The sequence below is a fragment of the Salmo salar genome, chromosome 01, assembly GCF_965601325.2.
Source record: "Salmo salar chromosome 01, fSalSal1, whole genome shotgun sequence".
Lineage (NCBI taxonomy): Eukaryota > Metazoa > Chordata > Actinopteri > Salmoniformes > Salmonidae > Salmo > Salmo salar.
The window spans coordinates 61,158,322-61,185,853 of NC_138291.1; the positions used below are offsets into that span (position 1 = coordinate 61,158,322).

Here is a 27,532-nt window from a genome sequence, read left to right on the forward strand (position 1 = left end):
CTTGCCTTCTAAGTCTGGTCGTAATAGGCCAGTAAAATGCACCAGTAATTTAATGGGAGGTACATCTGTCCAGGTAGCAGTAACTAAAGCAGAGGATGAGAGCGGGGCTGGGGTGCTATAAATAGACAGTTAATTATGTGAATGCATTAACTGCTTTCTATCCCATCTCTCGACTGTCGGTGCGAAAATTGGGGGCCGTTTCCATTGTCATTTGTCTTGGACATGGTTTAGCTGTCGACAAGACCCAGAAGAAATTGGAGGGTAGGGGGTGGGAGAATTCCATGTTTGCATCTCCAACTGATTGCAGATTCATTCATCAATATGAAGGTGAAAACGGGAGGATAAGGAGGTGTGACAAACCCTGCCATTACCTGCGAATGCCATCATATTCTGACATGATCTTGTTGAGCCGGAGAGGAATATGGCTTGAATATGATTTTTTTTGTGTATTCGATATTAATCGATTTAGTCGGCAATGGACTAGGTAGTAATATCAATGAAGCGGTGACCTCAGCAGTCCTGTATCACAGTGTGGTTTGTTTGTTTGTTTGCCTGCCAGTAGATGAATGTAAAGATGGTAGGTCTGGACCCAGATGCAGGCAGACATAGCAGTAAGCCAGGCCCTCAAACAGGGATAACTTTGAACCTGCCATGGTAACAAGGTTTTCTTTTTATCCCTCCCTCCATCAGAGAGGAAGTTGGCCGAGTCCTCGAAGAAGGCAACAACCAGACCCAAACCCATGTCCATCCTACGCTCACTAGAGGAGAAGTACGTGGCCATCATGAAGAAGCTCCAATTTGGTGAGTGCTTGTGCGTTTGTGTTCAACGTGTGGTGTACAGTTGGCCCAGTTGGGGTTTGGTAGATACAGTATGTTAGAAATGTGGTGGTTTCTTTTTAAGACGGGAGGAATGCTTAGACGTACTAGAGGCAGGGCTCTTCACTCTGAGGCTGGCTGTTGGTTGGTCCTTCCTTCCTCAGTGCACGTAATGCCCAGAACACAGCAGCAGCAGCCCCAAACCCCCTCCTACCTCTTTCTGAAATGATAGATAACGCAGTCCTGCCGCCTGTCTGCAGGGAGGAAGGTATTTTCTGTCTGTCACTTCTCATCCTGCCACGCCGTGGTTGATTACAGGACTTTTGTTGTGCCGCAATTGATTTTTGCGGCGGCACACGTCTAAAGTAACCGCAAGTGACATGAATGTAAACGGGCTTGCTCTGGCCAAAGTACAAGAGCGAGACGGCGACGAGCCAAGGTATCAAGGCAGGAACCCCGGTGTGGAATATGATTAAAGGACATAGGGGCCATGTCATTACTGAATAGAGATTTACTGCCAGATACATGCGTACTAGTTCGTCCAAGTGGGAGGATATTTGCATGATATGCCAACAGGGTGTTTGTTTCATGCCTTTTATTCTTTGATGTGGAGTGAACCATGTGAAAGTGTTTAAACCTTCTCTACAGCAGTCCCAGTAGGGATCGACATTAATACCCGTGTTGGGTCTCTCCCTGGCAGACACCTTTGAGATGGTCTCGGAGGACGATGACGGGAAGCTGGTGTTCAAGGTGAACTACCACTACATGTCTCAGGTGAAGAATGCCAGCGACGCCAACAGCGCTGCCCGCGCCCGCCGCCTGGCACAGGAGGCCGTCACACTCTCCACCTCGCTGCCCCTCTCCTCCTCCTCCAGCGTCTTTGTCCGCTGCGACGAAGAACGACTGGACATCATGAAGGTACAGATGTATACTGCCCTGTCCTCTACGGTCCTCTGTGCTGTACCATTTATACTCAGTCAGTCATTCCATTCTCTTAGGACTATCTTACACCTACAGTAATCAATCCACTTGATTTGATATTGTACATGCCTTTCAGCATGTCTTTTACAAGCACAATCCACCTAGCCTATCATTCCCCCCGTGTTATACATACAGTACTAGCCACTCACATTTTACGTAATCATCTATAGAAGTGATATCTGTTCAATGGTATTCAATGTGTTTATGAAATGCCTTTACCGGAGAGCCCATCTGTCTGATTCAGAGATGCCCTCAGGGCATGATGGCCAGCTGATGATGATGCTTGTGAAAGTGAGCAGGGTGTTGCCAGTACTGTTCCAGTCAAATGGATGCCGTCTGGGGCATTAAAACCGCAGGACTTGCTCTACTTGCGGTTGTTGCAGCAGGGGGTGGGGAAACGGATTTGGTCTGTTGGGGACTCTGCTTCTGGTCTTGATAGCCTATGGCATCGCGTTCCAATGGCCATTCGGCAACTGCCGTCATTGAAAGTCTTACTCATTTATCAATGACGTTTAATAAATTGCCCTGACCCCTTTTCTGATTAATGGCAAAGTCTAATTTGGTAAATGTCAAAACCCTCGTCTGCTAAGGTTCTATTTCTGCAAAGAACACAACTTTTTCCTCAGCAGCACAAGAACGGGCCACTAGTTGAGAGGCTGGAGGACGTGGTGGGACATTGATATCTAGTGACCCATCTGGGGTTGTTGCCCCCCCCCCTCATTTCAAGTGTCCCCAGAGAGCCCCTGTCCTACTGGCATAGTTAAAAAAGGTTAAATAAATAAATAAATACTGCCATAGACAGTGTGTTATCATTCTTTCACCGTGAGCGGTAGCATCAAGCTATCTTAGTAGACATTATTAGCAAAACCACTTGCTCCAGTTTTCCCACCTACTTCTCTGGGAAGTGCACTAAAAGTGTTGGGTCTGAATGTTAATTTCGAAATCTACTTACCGCCTGAGTGACACTTGGTGCCCTCAAGCTATCTTGCGAGCGCTCTGCTGGTTTGGATAGGCATATTCATACCTGACGCTGCTGAGACAGGGGTCAGTCAGTCGGTGTTTCTCTCCACCCATTCTCTCCCTCTCTCACATACACCAACTATCTACCTACAGTGTGTCCACATCCTCTTTACCGTCACACGTCTTCTCGTATCTTTCTACCTCCCTCCCCTGGATCACTGATTCTTTTATTCTTTTTTTATTATTCTGTGTCTTGTTCCAAACCCACGCTGCCTGCTTCTCTCTGCCTCTACTCCTCCTCCTCCATCAGCAAGCTGCTCTCTTCAGCTGGCAGCGTGGCCAGCTCTCCCCCCTCCTCCCCTCCCCATTCTCTCCTCTACAGCTGGAAAAGCTAACCTGCCTGAAACTTCACTCAGACACCTTGTTTGTTGATGCAAGAACACAGGACACTCCCAGGATCTCCCCCTCTCCCCCTTCAGGGATGAAAGAGGATATTCACCGTTTTGATCTCCCAATGTGACAGCTGTGTACAGCCAGCCGCACCCCCTAACCAGCCATAAGCCTACTCGGCTGCTTCTCTCCGTCTGTTCTCTCTGCCCATTTCCCATCGGTTTTTAAATGTTATTTAGCCGTGATGGTGTGCAGACAGTGATGGGGTTTTGTTATGGATACGTAGATATATTTTAATTTTGCCTGTAAGGACTAGCAGGCCAGTCTGACTAGGCTTCACTGTGGCTCAGCCTCGGAGTGCCACTGCCAGAGAAAAACGGAGCACAGTGACGGTCATTCTTGCGCCTTAACTTCACTGAAAGCCTTGAGTTTCTAGCCAAACCCCATTCTATCACAAATTGGCGCACAATTTACCTACTTTTATAAACCATGTTGCGGGCCGTTTTAAACTACTCGTGGGCCGTACATTTTTGGTTTGATAACAAACGACCTTGTTTAGTCATGTTACCTGGCTAGCTTGCTAACATGGTAACCGTTGGCTATGCACACATTTGGATTGCACAGGAAAAACAGAAAAGGGATATACCACCTACTCTAAGAGATGCTTATGCCTACTCGATGTAATTCATTCTAAGCTAAATCTGAAGGGGAAAAATCCATCTGCTCTTCCTTTAAATTCTGTTTGGTGTCTAACTTTTGGGAGCAGTGTGCGAGGGAGTGTGTGTGTGGGGTGTGTGTGTGTGTGTGAAGGAGGGAGAGTGTGGGAGAGTAACTTTTCGATCACACTGGCAGCATCATTGCGCAAAATAGTACGCAGCATCATCTGGATATGTGTGCAACAAAAGTTCAACATTCACCTTCTGCTACCATTTCTGTCAAGCCGTCTACGCATATAGTTTGACGCATACCTTCGATAAATCCAACGTATGCACTAGAGGTCGACCGATTTCATCGGAATGGCCGATTTTAATTAGGGCCTATTTCAAGTTTTCATAACAAACATAACAATTTGAACACCTTTATTTAACTAGGCAAGTCAGTTAAGAACACATTCTTATTTTCAATGACGGCCTAGGAACGGTGGGTTAACTGCCTTGTTCAGGGGCAGAACGACAGCTTTTTACCTTGTCAGCTCGGGGATTCGTTTTTGCAACCTTCCGGTTACTAGTCCAACGCTCTAACCACCTGCCTCACATTGCACTCCACGAGGAGCCTGTGTGGCAGGCTGACTACCTGTTACGTGAGGGCAGCAAGAAGCCAAGGTAAGTTGCTAGCTAGCATTAAACTTATCTTATAAAAAACAATCAATCTTAACATAATCACTAGTTAACTACACATGGTTGATATTACTAGTTTATCTAGCGTGTCCTGCGTTGCATATAATCGATGAGGTGCCTGTTAATTTCTCATCGAATCACAGCCTACTTCGCCAAACGGGTGATGATTTAGCACTGTCGTTGCACCAATGTGTACCCAACCATAAACATCAATGCCTTTAAAATCAATATGCAGGTTTAAAAATATATACTTGTGTATTTAGTTAATATTGCCTGCTAACATGAATTTCTTATAATTCGGGAAATTGTCACTTCTCTAGCGTTCCGTGCAAGCAGTCAGGGTATATGCAGCAGTTTGGGCCGCCTGGCTCGTTGCGACCTGTGTGAAGTCCATTTATTCCTAACAAAGACCGTAATTCATTTGCCAGAATTGTACATAATTATGACGTAACATTGAAGGTTGTACAATGTAACAGGAATATTTAGACTTGCCACCCGTTAGATAAAATACGGAACGGTTCTGTATTTCACTGAAAGAATAAACGTTTTGTTTTTGAAATTATAGTTTCCGTATTCGACCATATTAATGACCAAAGGCTCGTATTTCTGTGTGTTATTATGTTATAATTAAGTCTATGATTTGATATTTGATAGAGCAGTCTGACTGAGCGGTGGTAGGCAGCAGCAGGCTCGTAAGCATTTATTCAAACAGCACTTTCGTGCGTTTGCCAGCAGCTCTTCGCTGTGCTTCAAGCATTGAGCTGTTTATGACTTCAAGCCTATCAACTCCCGAGATTAGGCTGGTGTAACCGATGTGAAATGGCTAGCTAGTTAGCGGGGTGCGCGCTAATAGCGTTTCAATCGGTGACGTCACTCGCTCTGAGACTTGGAGTAGTTGTTCCCCTTGCTCTGTAAGGGCCGCGGCTTTTGTGGAGCGATGTGTTATGATGCTTTGAGGGTGGCTGTTGTCGATGTGTTCCTGGTTCGAGCCCAGGTAGGGGCGAGGAGAGGGACGGAAGCTATACTGTTACACTGGCAATACTAAAGTGCCTATAAGAACATCCAATAGTCAAAGGTGTATGAAATACAAATCGTATAGAGAGAAATAGTCCTATAATTCCTATAATAACTACAACCTAAAACTTCTTACCTGGGAATATTGAAGACTCATGTTAAAAGGAACCACCAGCTTTCATATGTTCTGAGCAAGGAACTTAAATCTTAGCTTTTTTACATGGCACATAATGCACTTTTACTTTCTTCTCCAACACTTTGTTTTTGCATTATTTAAACCAAATTGAACATGGTTCATTATTTATTTGAGGCTAAATTGATTTTATTGATGTATTATATTAAGTTAAAATAAGTGTTCATTCAGTATTATTGTAATTGTCATTATTACAAATAAATAAATAATCGGCCGATTTAATCAGTGGCAGCTTTTTTTGGTCCTCCAATAATCAGTATCGGCGTTGAAAAATCATAAATCGGTCGACCTCTAGTATGAACCGAGCGCCGGCACTGCAACGCAATGCTGCAAGGCAAACGCAGCGTTTCCATTGGAAATTAATGTAATTCTGGTGTACCAAAATGCAATGAAGCTGTTGGTGTAAGGTGTGTGTGTGTGTGGGAGGGAGGGAGAGTGTGTCGGCTGTGTGTAAAGTTGTCTGAAAAGTAGGGTAAAGATGGTTTCATATAAACCTGGTGTGTTTCCCTGTACTGACACAATGAAAATCACACATTATGCATTTATGTTCCTTACTACATTCCTCCTGCCCAATCACAGGTAGGCCTTTGGACATGAGTAAATCAGCTATTTTCTGCAGTAGTCCTTTCTGTTATACAGTAAAAAGTGCTATACTAAATTTATAGTTGCCACCATTCTAATAAATATGATGGTAAAATGTTTTCAGTATATTTTTAAATGAGATCATCTTTGAGAACTAACGACTAGGGGATAATCTAAAATTCCAAAAATGGCATGGGGCCCTCATTTGATTTTATGAGTCACTCAGATGGCATAAGAACATTGCATAATCCATGGCAAAATGTGTATAATTGCAGGAAATTAGCATTAAAACAGCTAAATTGTCTCTGCGGCCTTTACAATTTGCGGTCGGAGAATGCTCCGTTGGCCACAGCCACTACCACGCCCCGCCAACCCCACACTAACTTTGCCACCGCTGCTATAAAAAAAAAATCCTAAGGGAATCGCTGAAGTGTGAAGTTAAATTCAACGTGTTTTATTGAGTAGAGGTGTGAATATCAGGGTCAGGGTTTTGTGCAGAAAGTGTACAAAATGGGAACAGGTGTCCTGTGGGGATGGGGCAAACCCCAATGTATCACGATACTACTCAGTATTGTGAGACTTGGCCTGGTATCACATCAATAATACAATCTTGGTGTTGTGACAACCTCATTACAGTTTTCTAGCAGTTTACACAGATTTTCTGTGTTTCTGTGCATGTATAATTTTTTGGGGGCCCTCACCAGTTTGCATCCGTGGCCCTTCCTCCTTGGTCTAGATAGTGTCTCTGAGCTTGGCCCCCACAGAAACTCTGAAAGGGTTTTTTGTTTTAAAAAGCCAGAGCCAAATGCTCTTGAAACAAGGTCTCGGTGCAGTGGGTTTCAGATCAGATTAGCCCTCTGCTATCAGGGCCTTCTGCGAGCGGCTAATGCGGTAAATCACAGCCCCCCCATTCGGCCATGCCATCCTTGAGCCTGAATACCTGTGACTAGCTAATAACCCGCTACTCAGTGCATGTGAGCAAAGAACAGAGCAGAGGGGGAGTGCGGGCTACCTCCCCACGAGGTTTTCCTCTGTATCGATCAGACCGACCCACTTATACAGACGAAAGGTCTTTAGTTCCTGGTCACTGAAAGTGTATTCCTGCAGAATTACCAAGATCCCTTTTCTCTGATTTGATCCTTTTTGGGATCTTCCCAAGCCCGTCTGTCTGCCGTTTCTTTTATTTTCACTTCCTGTGGTCTCCTTGATTGATTCGCTAATCTCATTTTAGTGTGGAAATGAATTGTATTTCTATAATAGCCACGAGATATTCAGACGAAAAATGCTGTCCTTTTGTGTCAGCCACATCTAGTGGAAATGGGGGTGTTGAAGAAAAAGGGGGGGGGGTAGTAAAATTGTCATTAACCCCTTGTGGTCTGTGTGTTGCAGGTTCTCATCACTGGGCCGGCAGACACGCCGTACGCCAACGGCTGCTTTGAGTTTGACGTGTACTTCCCCCAGGACTACCCCAACTCCCCGCCCCTGGTCAACCTGGAGACCACCGGGGGACACAGCGTGCGCTTTAACCCAAACCTCTACAACGACGGGAAAGTGAGTCACATATAGTTACTCAGGGTTAGGGGGTTGGGGAGGAGTTGGGTCAACTGCCTAGCTGTTAATCAACAGTTTAAATGTTGGGGTTGTGGTTCGTTCAACTTTTGGCTTTCCACAAAAAGATGTCAAATTTGAGTGTATATTCAGCACCAGTCTGTCCAGAGTGATCCTTCTGTGGCACCATCAACCTGTTAACCTCACAGCTTGGAGTGGGAGAGAGAGAGAGAGGAGAGAGAGGGAGAGAGTGCTTGATTTGAGTAGCCTTCCCTTCACAATAGTTTATTTTTGGTGTGTTGCCAAAATGAAAAAGAAGCTCACTATTCCCTCCCCCTCTCCCCTGGTGAAAAACCGTGAAGGTGCTGGAGCCTGCCTCATCTGTTCTTCCTCATTAGGAAGGCTCTGACAAGGAACATCTATTTTCATAATGGAAGGAGACAGCTGCTCTAAGAATTACTGTGTGCTTTCTACAGCAGAGGTAGCACTCTGGTGAGGAGGCCAGGGCAAACTGCTTCTCAGCTTTCCCTCGGAATGAGGGGTGGATGGGTAGGAGGGAGGGATCTTTACCTGACCGTCAGTCTCTTGTCTTCAACCCTTGATCTGTTTCTGTCTTCTCCAGGTGTGTTTAAGTATCCTCAACACCTGGCATGGGAGACCAGAGGAGAAATGGAACCCTCAGACCTCTAGCTTTTTACAGGTGAGACAGAAATCCACTGGACTTATACCTCCACCACCCTTTCGTGGGTCTGTGTTTGTTTGTTTCTGCTGCCAAAACCCAAGTCCATCTCCATCAGTCGCTGGTGATGTTTGATCAGGGTGTGTATTAGTAGGTGACTGTTTTGACAGATGCCGTGAAGGATCCTCCATACTGTACAGCCATTAAGAGTTGATGTTGGTGTGTGTGTTGTTTTTTACATTTATTTAACCATTATTTAACTAGGCAAGTCAGTTAAGAACAAATTCTTATTTACAATGACGGCCTACCCCGGATGCCGCTGGGCCAATTGTGCGCCGCCCTATGGGACTACCAATCACGGCCGGTTGTGTTACAGCCTGGAATTGAACCAGGGTCTGTAGTGATGCCTCTAGCACTGAAATGCAGTGCCTTAGACCGCTGCGCCACTTGGGAGCCCGAGGCAATGCCATCTCAACACCTATCACTCTGAGCTGGGCTGCTAAGGGGTTTTATCACCAGCTTTATCATTGACTGCCAGTCTAGTCTGTGTCGCACTGGTAGAGACCTCGGGGCAAAGCTCAAATAACACCCTATTCTCTATATAGTTCACTACTTTTGAGAAGTGCACTTGCTCTATATGCAAAATGGGGTGACATGATTGTCTGAAGTAGTACACTGTATATGGAATATGATGTCATTAGAGCAACAACCCTTGGGTCAGAATGGACAAAAGTACCCGCAAAACACCAGTCTCAACGTCAACAGTGAAGAGGCGACTCCGGGATGCTGGCCTTCTAGGCAGAATTGCAAAGAAAAAGCCATTTCTCAGACTGGCCAATAAAAAATAATATGGGCAATAAATGGGCAAAAGAGAAAATAAAATAAATGGTCAAAAGAGAAAATAAAATAAATGGTCAAAAGAACAGACACTGGACAGAGGAACTCTGCCTAGAAGGCCAGCATCCCAGGGTCGCCTCTTCACTGTTGACATTGAGACTGGTGTTTTGCGGGTACTATTTAATGAAGCTGCCAGTTGAGGACTTGTGAGGTGTCTGTTTCTCAAACTAGACAGTCTAATATACTTGTCCTCTTGCTCAGTTGTGCACTGGGGCCTCCCACTCCTCTTTCTATTCTGGTTAGAGCCAGTTTGTGCTGTTCTGTGAAGGGAGTAGTACACAGCGTTGTACCAGATCTTCAGTTTCTTGGCAATTTCTCGCATGTAATAGCCTTCATTTCTCAGAACAAGAATAGACTGACGAGTTTCAGAAGAAAGGTCTTTGTTTCTGACCATTTTGAGCCTGTAATCGAACCCACAAATGCTGATACTCAACTAGTCTAAAGAAGGCCAGTTTTATTGCTTCTTTAAACAGTTTTCAGCTGTGCTAACATAATTGCAAAAGGGTTTTCTAATGATCAATTAACCTTTTAAAATGATAAACTTGGATTAGCTAACACAATGTGCCATTGGAACACAGGAGTGATGGTTGCTGATAATGGGCCTCTGTACGCCTATGTAGATATTCCATAAAAACAGCCATTTCCAGCTACAATAGTCAATTACAACATTAACGATGTCTACACTGTATTTGTGATCAATTTGATGTTCATTTAATGGACAAAAACAAGGACATTTTTAAGTGACCACAAACTTTTGAACGGTAGTGTATATGGAGCAGAAAAGCTGTAAAAAAGAAATGAAGATATTTGTCATTTTCTGTGGATATTGATCTGGCAACAAGCCTAGCTCGAGTCCTTTAGAAATGCTTCCCTTTTCTAATTCCCTCATTTTCAGGGTTGGAGAGTTCATAGAGATGTCTCTATTGATTATCATTCTAGTTGGTGTCTGCCAGATCAATAATGGAAATAGCAGGCTGAATGGCGACATGGTGGAATCAAGTCAAAATCAGCCGGCCCTGATAATGGTCCTGATATCTAGTTGCGGTGAGCAGGTTGGGGAAGGGTGGGGGCTAGTAGAGTGTAGAAAGGGCACCAGGGTCAGAGTTAGTAGACAGTGTCCCTTGGCAGTCATACAGTATCAATTTCTTCATCCCCACTGATGGTTGAGGTAAGGATTGGGGTAATCTAGATCTATTGTTAGGCTGACAGCTACTTGACCATCAGGGTACACGTTGAGTGTTGTCCAGCTTGGCCTGGCAGACGGGCCGGCAGCCGTCCAGCTAGCGTCTGGCTCTGTGGGTAATATATGCTTGGCGGTGTGATGGAGCGAGCCGTGTAGCCAGTCTCCTTGAGACAGCCCGGGGTATTAATTGAATTGTTAATAAAGATCTATTGAAGGAGGGTGAAAAATCATGCTTTTGTCTGACGTTCCCTTAGTGTCCCCCATGCATTCTGCTGCGTTGCTCATTGTGGTCTCTGCAATGTTCTCACCTATCCCCCTGCTTTTGTCTCCTCCAACTTTTCTTGCTCTCTTATCGCTCTTGCTCCCCCTCCTCTCTCTTTCTCCCCACACAACCCTCTTCGGTAACCTCCCTACAAGTGGCTGTATGTGTATTTTGTAATGATAAAAAATATTCCATTAATCTCTCTCCTCTCCCTCTCTACAGGTGCTGGTATCGGTGCAGTCTCTGATCCTGGTGTCGGAGCCCTACTTCAACGAGCCGGGCTACGAGCGCTCACGCGGAACCCCCAGCGGCACGCAGAGCTCCCGCGAGTACGACGGAAACATCCGTCAGGCCTCCGTCAAGTGGGCCATGCTGGAGCAGTTACGCAACCCCTCGCCTTGCTTCAAAGAGGTGAGCGGTTAAATCTCTTATCCCCCCCCCAATGCCATCAGGCTATTCTACAGTGGCTCACCCTTTCGTACATACAGTTTGGCTACCCCGCAGCTTTCCTGACACCTGAACCTGGCCCACGCCAGTGTTTAATGGCTCTCAATTCTACTGTAGTATCGTTACGCTCACCATGCTCCCCTGTTACAGTAACAACCAGCCTCTGCACAAAAAAAGAACCCGGCAGATTAAGGACAAGAAATTGTCTCCTTTGGGACGATATTAGGACAGTGGCAGATAATAAATTCACTGTTTTCTATTTTCCAGGTAGATAATATCGCTCGTCTTTAATTTCCTCCTGTCCTTGACACGGGCCTTGCAGGTTGATAGCGTGGCAGATAGCGATCAGTCACCAGCTCTGCTTAGAGAGAAGGGGGAGGGAGGGGAAGGTGGTGCGTAGAAAGAGAGGGCGGGGTGGTAGTGAGAAGCATAGGGAGGTTGGGAGGGGAAGAGGGCCGGGGTCTAGGGAAAGAGTGAAGCAGAGGGCGTTTGGGAGGTAGAGAGAGAAAGGGATGGGAAGATGGAGGGACAGAGTGAAGCAGAGGGAGGCAGAGAGGAATGGGAAGATGGTGCGGGGGCGGCGGGAAAGAGTGAAACAGAGGGAGGTAGAGAGCAGTAGAAAAAGAGAGGAGAGAGAGGTGTTTCTAATGAATTCCTCCAGGCTGGGGAGGCGGGTGTCAGCGTCCCATAAGCCCCTGTGTGGGTGCTGCTGTCTGATGGCGGGAACTAAGGGACCACAGACAGATAAACACCGCTCCAGTTTGGCTCCTAACGCGCTATATGGAATCACTCACCCTGCGAACAGGTAGAAGTCAGCCTCCGATATTCCACTCACTCTGTTGCTTCTATCTCCTCTGTCTGTCACACTGTAGCTCATGGGAGCTTCGTGACACAGCAACAAATAACTTCTTCATAATGCCATTGTCATTGGCTTTGCTTTGTTGTTCACCTGTGTGTGTGTGCACGCGCGCGCACAGCCAACATCGATTAAAATATTGGATTCTGGTAATGTAGTCCTGGATGAAGACACGGAATTAAATTAAGATCCCAGATGCTTGCTGCTCTGCCAAGCAACCTCCGCTTTGCCAAACAGTAATGTATTTTCCGGTCTCTCTACCTGCAATCAGAAAAGAGAGGACGTCTGTCTGTGGGTCTCAACCTGAGCCTCTGGACCAATGTTTTCCTTCAACTAGACATCATTTAGCAGGCCGTCACACGCTGCTGATCAGCCCTGTTAGCTGGCCAGGCTGGGGAGACAGAGTGGGGATGTGGAATTTTGGAAAGCACCGCCATGTCCTTTCTGTCATTTGTATAGAGAGACCGGGAGGGAAGCCAGACTGAAATATTATGGAGGCTAGTCCATGTTACCCCATTTTATAGATATAGAAACATACCCGTCTCCCCCGAAAAAATAGATTTACGGAATTACCTAGAGAAATGCATCAAACCAGGGGAACACATTGACAGAGAAGAATCAGATGTATAGTTTGGGGAATAGTTAAAGACAATTGGTCTCCATGTTTAAGTTGATCTATTGAGGTAGAGGTACTGTTGGAGTACATTGTGTGTGTGTTCCTGGGCACACAGCCAAACTCGTGTCACCAGCTCCCAGTAGTATTCCATGCTCTGTGTTAGAAGGGTGGCGTTTTTCTTTTTCGCATCCCAGGGTGAAAATCATCAGCTGTAGCACGGTAGCAGCCTTTGTAATAAAACAGGCTTCTGACATCAGTGGCTCAATATGAAATGGACCATGGGAGCTGGGAAAACCAGCATGCCTCTACAATACTGCCCGAGTGCCCTCCTAAAATTAAATTAGGCTCATGTGACACTCCTGAGTTTCCCTTTTCCCGTCTAAGCCCATGGCGGAGACAGACGGAAATACTGTCTGCAAACATTGGCGAGCTATACTGCCCTACACAGGCGAAATGCAGAAACTCTAAATTTAGTCAAGTCTTTGATCTGTTGTAATGGCCAGGTATATTATCTGATTAATGTGACATTTTGTTTCTTGACACAAAAAGAAGCCAGTCGTTCAGAAAACATCATGAAGTACCAGAAATTGCTTTCTGTCCGATTTTGCAGTTACATTTTTTGACTTCCTTTGCCTTTGTAGGAAGTACAGTTGTGGCACACATGCATACAGTACTATCGTCTCCGTTTTGATGGCGCCGCAAGCTCAGCGTGGTCTCTTTCCGATCTCATGTGAACCGTGAAAGCGGTGACACCGCAGACATTTATTTCTGGGGCCGGGGGATTATGCGTGAGATTTCCAAAGTTTTTATGCCCTATTTATAGTGTGAGATGGAGAATAAGAAGCAACCTTGAATAATGCAGCAGGAGATTGTCAGGTGGTGTTAGGAACAACAGGTCGGCCGCTGAAATATAGTTCCCAGTGAGTGTGAGAGCCGAGGGGTGTCCACGCACAGCCGGATCTAGTGTGAGTGGGTTATTAGGTGGAGGCAGTGCTGTGGGTGACATCCAAAACCCACCCCTTCAAATCCCAGGAAATGAGCGTTTTCTCTCCTCAGGAGCTTAGCGAGACCGACACCCCTGTCAGGCCACACAGGGACGGAGCTCATTACCACAGGGCTATCCACTGTTGTGTGGCAAGAGTACCACAGTACAAGTCATAATACCCTTAAAACCTAGTGGTCAAACAAAGGTTTCCAATCATTTTCCACCGTTCTTTTTTCCCATAGGTGATTTTAGAAACACTTAAAATAAGGGCTGTGTTTCAGCTTACCCTGGCGTGACGTTTTCATAACCCTGTAAATCTCTCTTGGACAAGGTGACTTCTCAATACATTCGGCTCGATTTAAATAAAACGCTAATTTACTGCTAATGTGGCTATCATGAAGAACTACATATGCCATGACCTGGACGAGACTGCCGAATGGAGGCAAAGGTAAGAATCTCTGGATTAACTATATAATGTTAGCTACATTTAGTAATGAATAAATTGGCTACATTTCATTAAATTGACAATTCTGTGAACTGTCTCCTGAAAGGTTTTTTTTATTGACACTACCTGTTAAAGGTGTCAGCTAGAGATGTGCAGGAACTTGCAGGGATTTATAGTCTTGCATGATGTCTACTTTGATGCTAATTATCACTTTCGGAACTGAGTAAATGCAGCCGAATATATAATGATTAAATGAATCTTGTCCGAGAGAGATTTACATGGTTATCAAATCACCAGGGTAAGCCTACATAAAACACAGCCCATATTTTACGTGTTTCTAAAATCCCCTATGGGGAAAATGAAAACCGACTGGAACCATTTCCCTGTTTCACCGCCTGATTTTATGGCTATTATGACACTTCCACTGTGGGGCTGTGTGGTCATGAAACGGGGTAAGTCAGGGAAACCATTAAGAGAGGAGCGTGTTCTTGTCCTGACCTCTGCCAGCCCTGACCAGGTGTATCATACAGTGTGATTGATTCACGGTTCAAGGACCTTCCGGAGCAGATGGAGCTAGCTACCTTGCGTGTTCATTTATCATGTAAACAAGAGGAGGATGCATCCGTGGCGGGCCCACCACACACACACGCCGCGCGCGCAGAGAGAGTGCAGCTCGCACACCCTGTCAAGGAAATTAGTCATTGTGGTGAGCACACTCCATTACGGTGCATTATTGATGGGTTTTAACAAGACACCTCTGCCCAGTGGGACCTATCGAGGCTGGGGCGTTGACTCCTCTCCTCTCTCTGTGTAACTTGCCAACCCAGCACAGCCTGGTTGAGAATACTGCTCTGTAGTCTAGCTGGAGGAGAGATAAGACTCCTGTGTTGGGTTTCGTGACTGAGAGATGGGGAGAGAAAGCTTGCCTGGTTTTGGACACACACACGGAGCAGGGAAAGCCAAGAGTGGAGGAGCGATGTGCCACAGCCACCGGGGTTTCCATGGCTACGCTGGGAAGGAAATTGATCATTGCCCTAATCTCCCTCCTTCCCTCCCATGGCCCAATTCTGTGGCAGCGACTGCTTGCCTCTGCAGATGGGAAGAGTGTCAGTCAAAAGTGACGATGGGGGCTTTTTAAAATGTCACTGTTTAGTCACCAGGATCTGTGTGACTGAGTAGGACCTTGTCTTTGGCAACAGGGAGGGAGGGATTCTACAGGCGTGCCACTGAGCATCTCCTCGTCTCTGTCAGGATGACGCGGTGTCCGGGGCGATGATTGACAATGCTGACATGAACACAAACACACCGCTGGACCCGTTGTGTTGAGGTCAGCGTAAATAAACCTGAGCTGTTTTTCCATCCAGAGGCCAAGCCATGCAATCTGCCGTGCCGCCTTTGCCCATTTGGGAAAGGAGACCATCGTTCCCCTCTGCTGTGCCCACCCCCTCGCCCACCCCCGCCTCAGTCCCAGCTGTAGTCACACACACGCACTCCCTCTCCCAATGGCGCTAAGGCGTGTGACTGCAACTCCGAATACAACAGATCACTTTGATACTATTGCAACAATAAATCATCATTACCGGCAAATGAATTACTCCCAGTATATGCTCACCTAGAATGAATGGGGAGGGGGGTTTGAGACTAGGCTTGAGACCACCTCCCTAGCAGTTGACTATGGAGCAGATTTTAGTTCTTCTAATGCTTATATACTGAACAAAAATATATACGTGGTCTGCAGTTGAGGCCAGCTGGACGTACTGCCAAATTCTCTAAAACGACGTTGGAGGAGGCTTGTGGTAGAGAAATTAACATTCAATTCTCTGGCAACCGCTCTGGTGGACATTGTCGCGGTCAGCATGCCAATTGCACGCTCCCACAAAACTTGAGACATCTGTGGCATTGTGTTGTATAAAAAAACTTTACATTTTAAAGTGGCCTTTTATTGTCCCCAGCATAAGGTTCACCTGTGTAATGATCATCCTGTTTAATCAGCTTCTTGATATGCCGCACCTGACAGGTAGATAGATGGGTTATCTTGGCAAAGGTGAAATGCTCACTAACAGGGATGTAAACAAATTTGTGCACAACATTTTAGAGAAATAAGCTTTTTGTGCGTATGGAAAGTTTATGGGATTGTTTTTTTCAGCTCATGAAATATGGTACCAACATTTTACATGTTTCTATTTTTGTTCAGTATAGATTGTCATACACATACCTTCCTTGGTACTTTAAATGACGCTGAATATAATACAGCTAATTAGCCATGAAGTCATTGTGGATAGGTGCGTATTAGCAGCAAATTGGCAATTAACTTATCGTATATGCACTCCTAATTTGGTAAGATTTCATTGATTGGAAAGGTGAAAGCAATACAATACATGCATAGTGTTCACCAATCCAGTCGCGTAAGATCAGTGATCAGTGGCAAGTAAGAAATGAAGTGAGGATGCATTTTTAAGGTAACGTTACTTGAATGAAGCCCAACTAATGATTTACCCCATAATCTTCTGCCCGACGTAGTGATTTTTACCCCTCCAGAGGTTCCTGTTCTCTACTCGGTATGAACACTGAGAGGGGAGGCTGAAGTTGAGACTAGACGAGAGTGGGAGTATTTACAATGCTGTAGTCAGTATAGCAGACCTGGGGCTGAGTGAGCATACAGCAGACGGGATGAAAACTTTTATTTGAATGGCCACAGCATGATTCATACTCACCCTTGACCCCTGTGTGTGTGGAGCACATGGAAACGTCTGCCCTCTGGAATAATGAGTGGACGGCAGCTCACCTAAAAGGTCACTTAATTTATCTGGAAATGGAGCACACAATCAACAGACCATGCCAGTGTGTGTGTACGTATGGGCATTTGTCTGGTTGTATTGAGTCTCTCTCTCACGGATTGGTAATTTGTCAAGACGCCCTATTCTGATGGGTACACGTGTTCCATGTTCAGTGACACTTGGATATGTACACACCGCTTTTCGTCCATACCGTCCATATGCGTGTACCGAAGTCACATGTGCACTGCCCTTCCAACAGGAAACGCCCCTGGGTACTTAGTCGTTTTGAATTGGTGAGCGTTTCTAAATGCCTATGTTAAATGGAGGTCTCCCACATAATGTCAGGCCTAGATCTGCCTTTCAATATAATATATTAGATTATATTGGATTTTCATCCTCAGTGTTCTACTTTATCCACTGGTGGCACCAGCACATGATTTGGTTGCACCGATTTTCTTATAATAAAAATAAATAAATGTATAATGACTTGGGCTGTGTCCCATACAGAACCAGCCTCATAATGACGAGCCAAACCCTTATGTTCTTACATTGCCGAATTTGACAATACTTGATACCAAATCAATACCACGGTAACAAAAAAATAAAGAGGGGAGAAAGACTTATTTTTATTTTTAAATACAAATTAGTTTAGTAGTTTAGGTCCCAAATCACTTTTTTGTTGTTGTGAAAAACAACATTGGATGGTCCAGGTCCACAACAACGCTTAAACCACATCAGAGGAACAAGTTTCGAAGTCTGGGGGAAAATCAGAGATTTAGTTTTTTTTATGTTGGCATTACCATTTAATTCAGGTGCTCACCAGCCAGACTGTTTGGCTAGCTGTGTTTCTTTAGCCGTAAGCGGCATGTGAGTTTCAAGTTTGGGGAAGCTAATTTTCAAAATATTTTAAAAAGCACCTTTTATAATAAAGCATTCCATGCATCATCGCATTTGCGGACTTGTGTAGATTGGACGGTCATAATTTAGGCTAATAATATAACTCAATCACTGTTTGTATAAAAAAAAATTTTTTTTAAAGAGTTCAATGCATGTCTGAGCGGGTAGTGGAGTAGAGTAGGCCTAGGCTATAGGCAACAGTATATCAGATGCTTTTCTTGGCCTTGTTATGGACACCTTTACTGCAATTCTACTACACTTTATATGAATGGAGACATTAGAATCATCTTTTTTTGAATACAACAAAAATGACAGGGTAACCTACTCTGACACTGACAGACGTCTGATCCATGTACATTAATAGGCCTACGAGAAGGGAAGCCTACAATATGACATTCATCTAACCTGGGGGAGGAAATTAACTTGAGTGGCACTTACCCAACAATGATAGTGAATATGCGCGCTCACTGGGATATGACCGACGCTCTCCACTGGTGCCAATGAGATTTAATTTAAATTGAGCATTTTGATAACTATGAAAGAGATGAGTAATTTTGTCTTCACATTAATAGCCATTTGCTTTACAAACTGATTCATTATTGTGACATACATACCTGGCTGGGTGCCTGTGTGTACAACTCAGTCGCGTACACACTGCGGAAATTGCATCCCATTCCGACTGTAGACAATGGGATTTAACTTTTTTTTTAAAGAAGCTAATGATCCTCTGTGGCCAATTCATGGTTTCTGGTGTAGTAGCCTATTTTGAATATTTTTTATTTATTTCTGTAGACAGGAGTAGGCTATATAATTTTGGCAATTACATTTTACTTTAGGGGAAGCAGCCTATGACGGTAGCGGACTTGTGATGGAGTTTTCAAAACTAATGGCCTCTGGATTGATGCAAATAATCATGACTCTGCCAGGCTACTTTGTAGTTTCCTTTTAATTGCCGTTCCATCTAGCGTCGCAACGGCTACATAAAGTGGTAGACATATAAGCCACACGCACGCTGCACAGACGGGCATTTCCGTGCTGTTGTTACCTCCTTCAGAATGTTGGTTTATTTTTGGTCAATTGCACATTACTATTTGAGTAATTAATGATACCTTTTTTTAAAGTAAATTATGACCCAAAAAACGAACGTGACCAGGTAGATGTAGTGACAGCCAGACTGAAGAGGCTGACTGGAGCACATCCCTGCTGTGACGTCGGAGAGACCCGGTGATGCGTGGAGCGAATTAAACTTGACTGAGAGAGCCAGTTGCCAGTCAAGCCTGCTCCATTAAAATACAGAACTGCATCCCAATCATTAGGACTACCTAGATCACCACACGGTTTTGTAATACTAAGCTACATCTAGTCGATCTAATCTTGTTCTCTGTGGAGAGCCAATTCTACCCCTCGGGTTTTCGTCTTGCATTTATGATTTGGTGGCTCATTTCTTTAGCGGGCGTTTAAAAAAAAAAAAAAGTGTAATGCAAGTCGCGCTTTATTTTGACAGGACTAATTTACCCCTTTACCCAGGTTTCTGGATAATCAGGGTTTTTCGATTTCGGTTTCAATATATATTTTGTTATTATATATTAACTGCATTATGTGGTTTGAATGCTGCAACAGCACAGAATTGAACAATGAATAAAAGTCTGACTGCCCATTACTGCTTATCACTTATTAACCATCATTTATTCACACTACTTCATTTCAGTTGATTTGTTTAATTTGATTTAGTTTATTATTTCCCTCCAAGTCATCTCTAGAGAGCTGCTACCTATGCCGTCTGACAAAATCACTTTTTTAGTAATTCTTCAAAGTAAATAAGGCATACGTTTATGACTGCTAAATACCAACTATTAATCACTAAGATCGTGTATTTTCAGGTAGACCTTGCGAAGCAACTGCTCTTATCCCTCTTGATGCCATTCTTCTCTCGCACTCTGTCTGCACAATAACCTGACGCAGCATGCGTAAAAGAACCACAGACCAGACCAGTAGGCACCCAATGTATTATGGTCATTGTAGTTAATTACCAAGTTTCCTGCGCTAAACTATGTAGAATATTGGCCTGTTGGAAACTACAACTCCCTACTACATCCCATAGTTTGGGCTTGATATGATTTATCTATAGAGAAGGAAAAAATCATGGAATTCAAATAATTGAACCAATGTCAATAAGTTGTTTAAAAACAGAAAAATAACCGACATTAGGGTTAATCGCTCAGCACTATTAGATTGTAGACTTACATGGTCAAAGAATATTGATTATTTTGTTGTAATGATGGGGAGAGGTCTGTCTGTGATAATCTGCTTTTTTAACATCACATGCAACCAAACAAGTTCTGCAAGCTCTGGTTTTGTCGCATCTTGGCTATTGCCCAGTTGTATGGTCAGGTGTGGGAAAAATCAACTAGGAATGCTGCAGCTGGCCCAGAACAGAGCAGCACGTCTGGCCCTCAAATGTACACAGAGGGGCCTATGTCAATAACGTGCATGTCAGTCTCTCCTGGTTCAGAGTGGAGGAGACAATTACTGCATCACTGCTGGTCTTTCTAAGAAGTATTGACATGCTGAAAGTACCGAATTGTCTGGGCAAAACATAGCTCAAAAATGTATACGTACCCTACAAGACACGCAATCAGGGGTCTCTTCACAGTCCCCAAGTCCAGAACAGTGGCTGAGAGAAACTTTCTTTTCTCATTTTTATTATGTAAAAAAATTGTCAAATGTAGTGTTCTTAGTTCAAATTTGTGTTGCTATTCTTGTCCATTTAGAACATGACAAAATACAGAACACTATGTTTTATGTGGATCCCAGGAAGAATAGCTGCTGGTTCTTCAACAGCTAATGGAGATCCGAATTTAAAAACCATTATCACAGAAATCACTCTGCTTATCAGTCCATTTGGCGTAAAGTTCTTATACATACCCAGCATCTCAGGATCTGTGCAGACCTAGAGAACTCAGTCAAGGGAGACATCATAGCACTTCTCCTCCAAAACATTTTCAGTGGAGAGATGGCGCTTCTGTTTGTTAACGCTCCACTTCAAAGCAGCCTGACTGCAGATATCCAACTCCCTTCCCAGTCAGTGAAACAAGCAGTCCTCTTGCTGCTTCCTGCTGCAGAGGAGAACTTTCAGAGGTTATGCTTTTCTTCACAACATCCTGCTTTTTCAGCTTTATAAACTTACCAATTGGGTAGGGAGAAGAGTTGGGGCAAGGTCCGTGCTATCCGGGATCCTTGGGACATACCTACCCCATTTGAAGTTGTCATTTTAAAATTGTAAGGGTTAAGATAGGATTAGTGGTGTAGTGTAGGGATCCCAGATAGCACTGACCGTTACGGCACCTGGAGGGGCCTGATCAGAAATATTACTTTCACTGCGCTCACCATTTGTCCTTTCTAGTATGAACCATGGGAAATTTAATCCAAAACTTGCTGGCTCTCATTTCACTATTCCATAATCTGGGCCATAGGACAGCAGTTCAGTAATGTTATATTAGGATCAATTGAAGGAAGAACAAATGTAAATGTAAATATATTTTCATTATGGTCATTTTCCTTATCCAGTGTGTCATGGATGCAACGTTTACATTTCAAGCATTCTAACTAGGGCCCATAGGTTTTCCTGGTCAGGTCATACAGACAGGAAAAACTCCTGGGCCTACTAAATGGCTATAAACTAGAGATGCGTTTCAATAATGATGACCTGCAGGTATATGTGTTGCATGTTGTTTCTGAGTCTCATGGCTGTGTTGTAATCCCCAGGTGATCCACAAGCACTTCTACCTGAAGCGGGTGGAAGTCATGGCGCAGTGTGAGGAGTGGATCGCAGACATCCAGCAGTACAGCAGTGACAAGAGAGTGGGCCGCACCATGTCCCATCACGCTGCTGCATTGAAGGTAAACAAACACTATTCATCTACAGGAGACCTCGCATTGTATCAGAATTTTGTCCTTCTCCACAGAAGTGAATACCCCATCCCCCTTTCACTTATATTTATACACACAGTCCTGGTTAAGGAAGTGTGAATTGGTTGCTCAGGAGGAGAGTGACATCCCTGTTGTTTTATGCATGGTGGACAGGCTTGATTCGTGCACTAGCCGGCTTCCCCCTCTGACAGTCTCGAGGCAGCCATGGAGGAACAGATAAGGGCCCTGCGTCCTACTTCCCTAAGCTCACTGGCAGCCAGACTCCATTCCTCTGGCTTTTAATAACCACAATTAATACCCAGTGTAAATAATCTCCACGACACACTGATAAAGACGGAGAGGCCGCAGCACAGTGCTGTGGAAGCACTCAGTGCTGTTTTAAAGCAGAGCTCCAGAGGTCTGTAGTCCCATTACCTTCATGGTTTTTCCTCTTGCTCCAGAAAACAGGTTCAGGTTCTGAAATGATGGGTTTGTTTTGGTGCACATTGTCGTTTTTTTTGGTAAAACATTATTTAACCTCTCTTGGGCAGGTGGCCCACCCACGGTTCACACTATTCAACAGCCAGTGAAAAATCAGAGCGCCAAATTCAAAACCACAAAATGTCATAATTCAAAGTTCTCAAACGTACGACTATTTTACACCATTTTAAAGATACACGTCTCCTTAACCTGTTAGGGCTAGTGGGCAGTATTTACACGGCCGGATAAAAAACGTACCCAATTTAATCTGGTTATTAATACTGCGCAGAAACTAGAATATGCAGATAATTATTGGCTTTGGATAGAAAACACCCTAAAGTTTCTAAAACTGTTTGAATGGTGTCTGTGAGTATAACAGAACTCATATGGCAGGCAAAAACCTGAGATGATTCCTTACAGGAAGTGGCCTGTCTGACAAGTTCTTGTTCTTCTTGACTCTCTTTATTGAAAACTGAGGATCTTTGCTGTAACGTGACACTTCCTACGGCTCCCATAGGCTCTCAGAACCCGGGAAAAAGCTGAATGATGTAATTCCAGCCCCTGGCTGAAAAACATTAGCGCCTTTGGTAAGTGGTCTATCAGAGGACAATGAGACTGAGGCGTGTGCACGAAGCGACCCCATGTTTTTATTTTCTCTCTCTTTGTACTAAAACACAGATTCCCGGTCGGAATATTATCGCTTTTTTACGAGAAAAATGGCATAAAAATTGATTTTAAACAGCGGTTGACATGCTTCGAAGTACGGTAATGGAATATTTAGAATTTTTTTGTCACGAAACGCGCCGGGCGCGTCACCCTTCTTTACCCTTTCGGATAGTGTCTTGAACGCACGAACAAAACGCCGCTATTTGGATATAACTATGGATTATTTTGAACCAAAACAACATTTGTTATTGAAGTAGAAGTCCTGGGAGTGCATTCTGACGAAGAACAGCAAAGGTAATAACATTTTTCTTATAGTAAATCTGACTTTGGTGAGGGCTAAACTTGGTGGGTGTCTAAATAGCTAGCCCTGTGATGCCGGGCTATCTACTTAGAATATTGCAAAATGTGCTTTCACCGAAAAGCTATTTTAAAATCGGACATAGCGAGTGCATAGGGGAGTTCTGTATCTATAATTCTTAAAATAATGTTTTTTGTGAACGTTTATCGTGAGTAATTTAGTAAATTCACCGGAAGTTTGCGGGGGGTATGCTAGTTCTGAACGTCACATGCTAATGTAAAAAGCTGGTTTTTGATATAAATATGAACTTGATTGAACAAAACATGCATGTATTGTATAACATAATGTCCTAAGATTGTCATCTGATGAAGATCATCAAAGGTTAGTGCTGCATTTAGCTGTGGTTTGGGTTTATGTGACATTATATGCTAGCTTGAAAAATGGGTGTCTGATTATTTCTGGGTGGGTACTCTGCTGACATAATCTAATGTTTTTCTTTCGTTGTAAAGCCTTTTTGAAATCGGACAGTGTGGTTAGATTAACGAGAGTCTTTAAAATGGTGTAAAATAGTCATATGTTTCAGAAATTGAAGTAATAGCATTTCTAAGGTATTTGAATAACGCGCCACGGGATTCCACTGGCTGTTACGTAGGTGGGACGAAATCGTCCCACTGGCCCTAGAGAAGTTAATGTAACCACATTGTCCGATTTCAAAAAGGCTTTACGGCGAAAGCATAAAGTTAGATTGTTAGGACAGTCCCAACACAATAAAAACCACACAGCCATTTTCCGAGCAAGGACAGGCGTCAAAAAACCAGAAAACCAGCTAAAATTATGCACTAACCTTTGACGATCTTCATCAGATGACACTCCTAGGACATCATGTTGCACAATACATGCATGTTTTGTTCGATCAAGATCATATTTATATCCAAAAACAGCATTTTACATTGGCGCGTGATGTTCAGAAAATATTTTGCCTCCAATACTGCCGGTGAATCAGCACAACAATTTACAAAAATACTCATCATAAACGTTGATAAAATATTAAACTGTTATTCAAAGAATTATAGATGAACATCTCCTTTATGCAACCGCTGTGACAGATTTCAAAAAAGCTTCACGGGGAAAGCACACTTTGCAATAATCTGAGTACTGCGCTCAGAAAAAGACATCAAGCAATACAGATACCTGCCATTTTAGAGTCATCTAAAATCATAAATAGCATTATAAATATTCACTTACCTTTGATGATCATCAGAAGGCACTTCCAGGAATCCCAGGTCCACAATAAATGTTGTTTTGTTCGATAAAGTCCATAATTTATGTCCAAATACCTCCTTGTTGTTTGCGCGTTCAGTAAGCTACTCCAAGTGTAGGAAGTGCGGCCAAAATGTCACGACGAAAAGTCAAAAAAAGTTATATTTACGTTCGTTCAAACATGTCAAACGTTGTATAGCATCAATCTTTAGGGCCTTTTTAACTTAGAACTTCAATAATATTCCAACCGGATGATTCCAATGTCTTGAAAAACGTTTTGGAACACAGCTACCCCTCACGTGAATGCGCGCCAATGAACTCGTGCTTTCCTGAGTCAACAACTTCTGACTTCCTTTGTTCGCTCTCTGTTCACCATAGACGCCTCAAACAACTTTCTAAAGACTGTTGACATCTAGTGGAAGCCTTAGGAAGTGCAAAATGAACCCTAAGTCACTGTGTGTTAGATAGGCAATGACTTGAAAAGACTACAAGAACCAGATTTCCCACTTCCTGGTTGGATTTTTCTCAGGTTTTTGCCTGCCATATGAGTTCTGTTATACTCAGACATCATTCAAACAGTTTTAGAAACTTCAGTGTTTTCTATCCAAATCTACTAATAATATGCATATTCTAGTTCCTGGGCCCGAGTAGTAGGCCATTTAATTTGGGTACGTTTTTCATCTGGCCGTGTAAATACTGCCCCCTACCCAAGAGAGGTTAAGGTAAAGTGCTGGAAGTGGTCATTTTTCATTGGTTTACTGTATGCTCTCGTCACAGAGATGCGCTGAGAAGGCAACTGGAATGGATTCATGTGAGCTCAAGAGTATTTTGGACAAACTTCAAGCTACAATATGTAACTTTTTGGGTGACCTGACAAAATTCACACAGAAATGTGAGTTCTTGATCTGTCATTCTCATTGAAAGCAAGTGTAAGAAGCGGTAGATCTGTTCTATGGGCGCTACTTCTACGCTTCCTTTTTTAAAGTTTTGTTTTTGCGTCTTTTACTTTAGGGTTTGTACAACAGCTGAAAATACAATATTTTGTTTATAGAAAATACATTTTGCATTGATTTAGATTATACAATGACTCTCTATACTACACTTGCTTGTTTTGTCACATAAACTGAAATTAGGTGAACATTTTAGCAACCAGGAAATGGCAACGTGATTTCTGCATTGTGCATCTTTTTAAATGATGGGCTTGAAATTTGTATTGGTTTGGAAGAGTATTTAGAGTTCACAGGCCTTGTCATAATTGTTGGGTAGAGTATAAATCAGTTTCCTTGTAAGAGCCCATGTTTGTACTTGCCCCCTCACAGCAAATTGTAGCTCTGAACTGAGCTCTGTGGTAACCCTGTGTCCTCTGTCCCTCTCCCCCATTCAGAGGCACACGGCCCAGCTACGAGAGGAACTGCTGAAGCTGCCCTGCCCCGAGGGCCTGGAGCCTGACGGGGAGGAGTTCTCAGAGAAGAGTGCCGCCCTCATGGTCAAAGAGCTGCCCAATCAGGATGCGGAGAAGCCAAGCGGCAGCCAAGACGGCCCCTGCAGTGAGGGCTTGCTATGAGTCCTGCCCTTCCCTGCACCCCTCCACCCTTAGCCGCGGCTACTCATCCTCACGACTATTACTATTGTTATTAAATAGACTTTGAAGGCTTCGAAGCACAAGCCACCATTTTGTCAATATTTGTATGTAAGAATCTAATTATGTAATAGGACAAAAAACAAGATGAGAATGAAACTGCATACAAACCAACAAAAATAAGACAAAACTCCGAACTATGCTATGCCCTTAAGGAAACAGTTGACAAACAAATTCTTTTATTTACCTGTAAAAGTGTAAACTTTTTGTGCTTTTTTTTTTTCAATTGTGAATTAACCACTGATTGGTATGTTATTAAACTTGTTTATGTATACATAATGACAGAGGGAATCACAGAATATATAAGGGAACTAGCATACCTTTTAGAGAATGTTTAATGAATGTTAATTTCAACAAAAAAATTGGACTGTTAGCGCAAGAACAGTTGTAACCAAGAATGTATTGGTCATTCTTTAAGGATACTATTTAAAAGAAAAGAACACACACTTTCCTGAATTTGAGAAATCTTTTGGTTGCCCATTGATTTCTGCAGGATCCTGTAAACTTCAATAAAGGCTGAAATGGACGTTCTTAATTGCTATGATTACTTACTTTTTTTTTTTTTTTTGCCCCTCACTAATTCTCAATGCAAGTTTAATAAATGCAACCTGTTTTACTTTGCCCAGATATATACACTGATCTGATTGTGTAGATGAGTGTATGTAAGATGTGCTTGGGATATGTATGTGAACGCTTCTGCATGTGTATGTGATTGTGTGTGTTCAACAATCCTCATAAGATCCCAAGCTGCCATGTGCCTTTTTATCTACATTGACATCATACCACCAGATACTTTGAAAGAGTTTATTCACTGATTATTTGAAATTTCTACACACACATCATTCCACTGTTTGGCTAAAATCCCTTCATCTATTTTATGTTGATTCCAGTAAAAGAAAAAGCACTTTCTATTTTACTCAATCCCAGTTCAGTCACATACTCCTTTTGGTAGGACATTAAATGGAGCTTGAAAATGTTTATTGATTGTGGGAATGGTTCTTTCTGCATTTTTTAACAACACTTTGAATCTCTGGTCTAAAAATATATATAATGGAAAACATGGTACCAATCCAGAGGCGCATGAGCTGCTACTATACAGTCAGGTGAGGCCCAGTGCTTTTTGCCATTGCAGGGAAACAGGCCACCTACTGTATACGAGTAACATGTTTAGATATACTTTTGTCTTTGCTGGTACAGGTTTTGGGTTGCAGATTGTTTCCATTGCTAGTTTGACCTTCCACAACTATCAGTCCTCTGAGGGTAGAGCCTTCCTAACCTCCTTACCGCAAGATAAGCCTATATTCAGTGGTGGAAAAAGTACCCAGTTGTCATACTTGAGTAAAAGTAAAGCTACCTTCATATAAAAAATGACTCAAGTGATAGTCAAGTAAAATACTACTTGAGTAAAAGTCTAA

The 27,532-nt window shown here is 43.4% G+C and overlaps 1 protein-coding gene across 16 annotated transcripts in view; it reads left to right on the plus strand.

Annotated features, from left to right (window-relative positions):
* Window positions 1-27,095, plus strand: part of LOC106606575 (dual E2 ubiquitin-conjugating enzyme/E3 ubiquitin-protein ligase BIRC6) — a 151,353-nt gene extending 124,258 nt beyond the window's left edge. For all 16 annotated transcript variants that reach the window (XM_082975553.1, XM_082975571.1, XM_082975584.1 and 13 more), the window contains 7 exons: window positions 691-801; window positions 1,517-1,734; window positions 7,663-7,824; window positions 8,444-8,521; window positions 11,065-11,253; window positions 21,631-21,765; window positions 25,863-27,095. In XM_082975553.1, coding sequence (XP_082831679.1) covers window positions 691-801; window positions 1,517-1,734; window positions 7,663-7,824; window positions 8,444-8,521; window positions 11,065-11,253; window positions 21,631-21,765; window positions 25,863-26,042 — 1,073 coding nt within the window. In that variant the 3' untranslated portion in view covers window positions 26,043-27,095. The remainder of the gene's footprint in view (window positions 1-690; window positions 802-1,516; window positions 1,735-7,662; window positions 7,825-8,443; window positions 8,522-11,064; window positions 11,254-21,630; window positions 21,766-25,862) is intronic.
* Window positions 27,096-27,532: the final 437 nt, after the last annotated feature.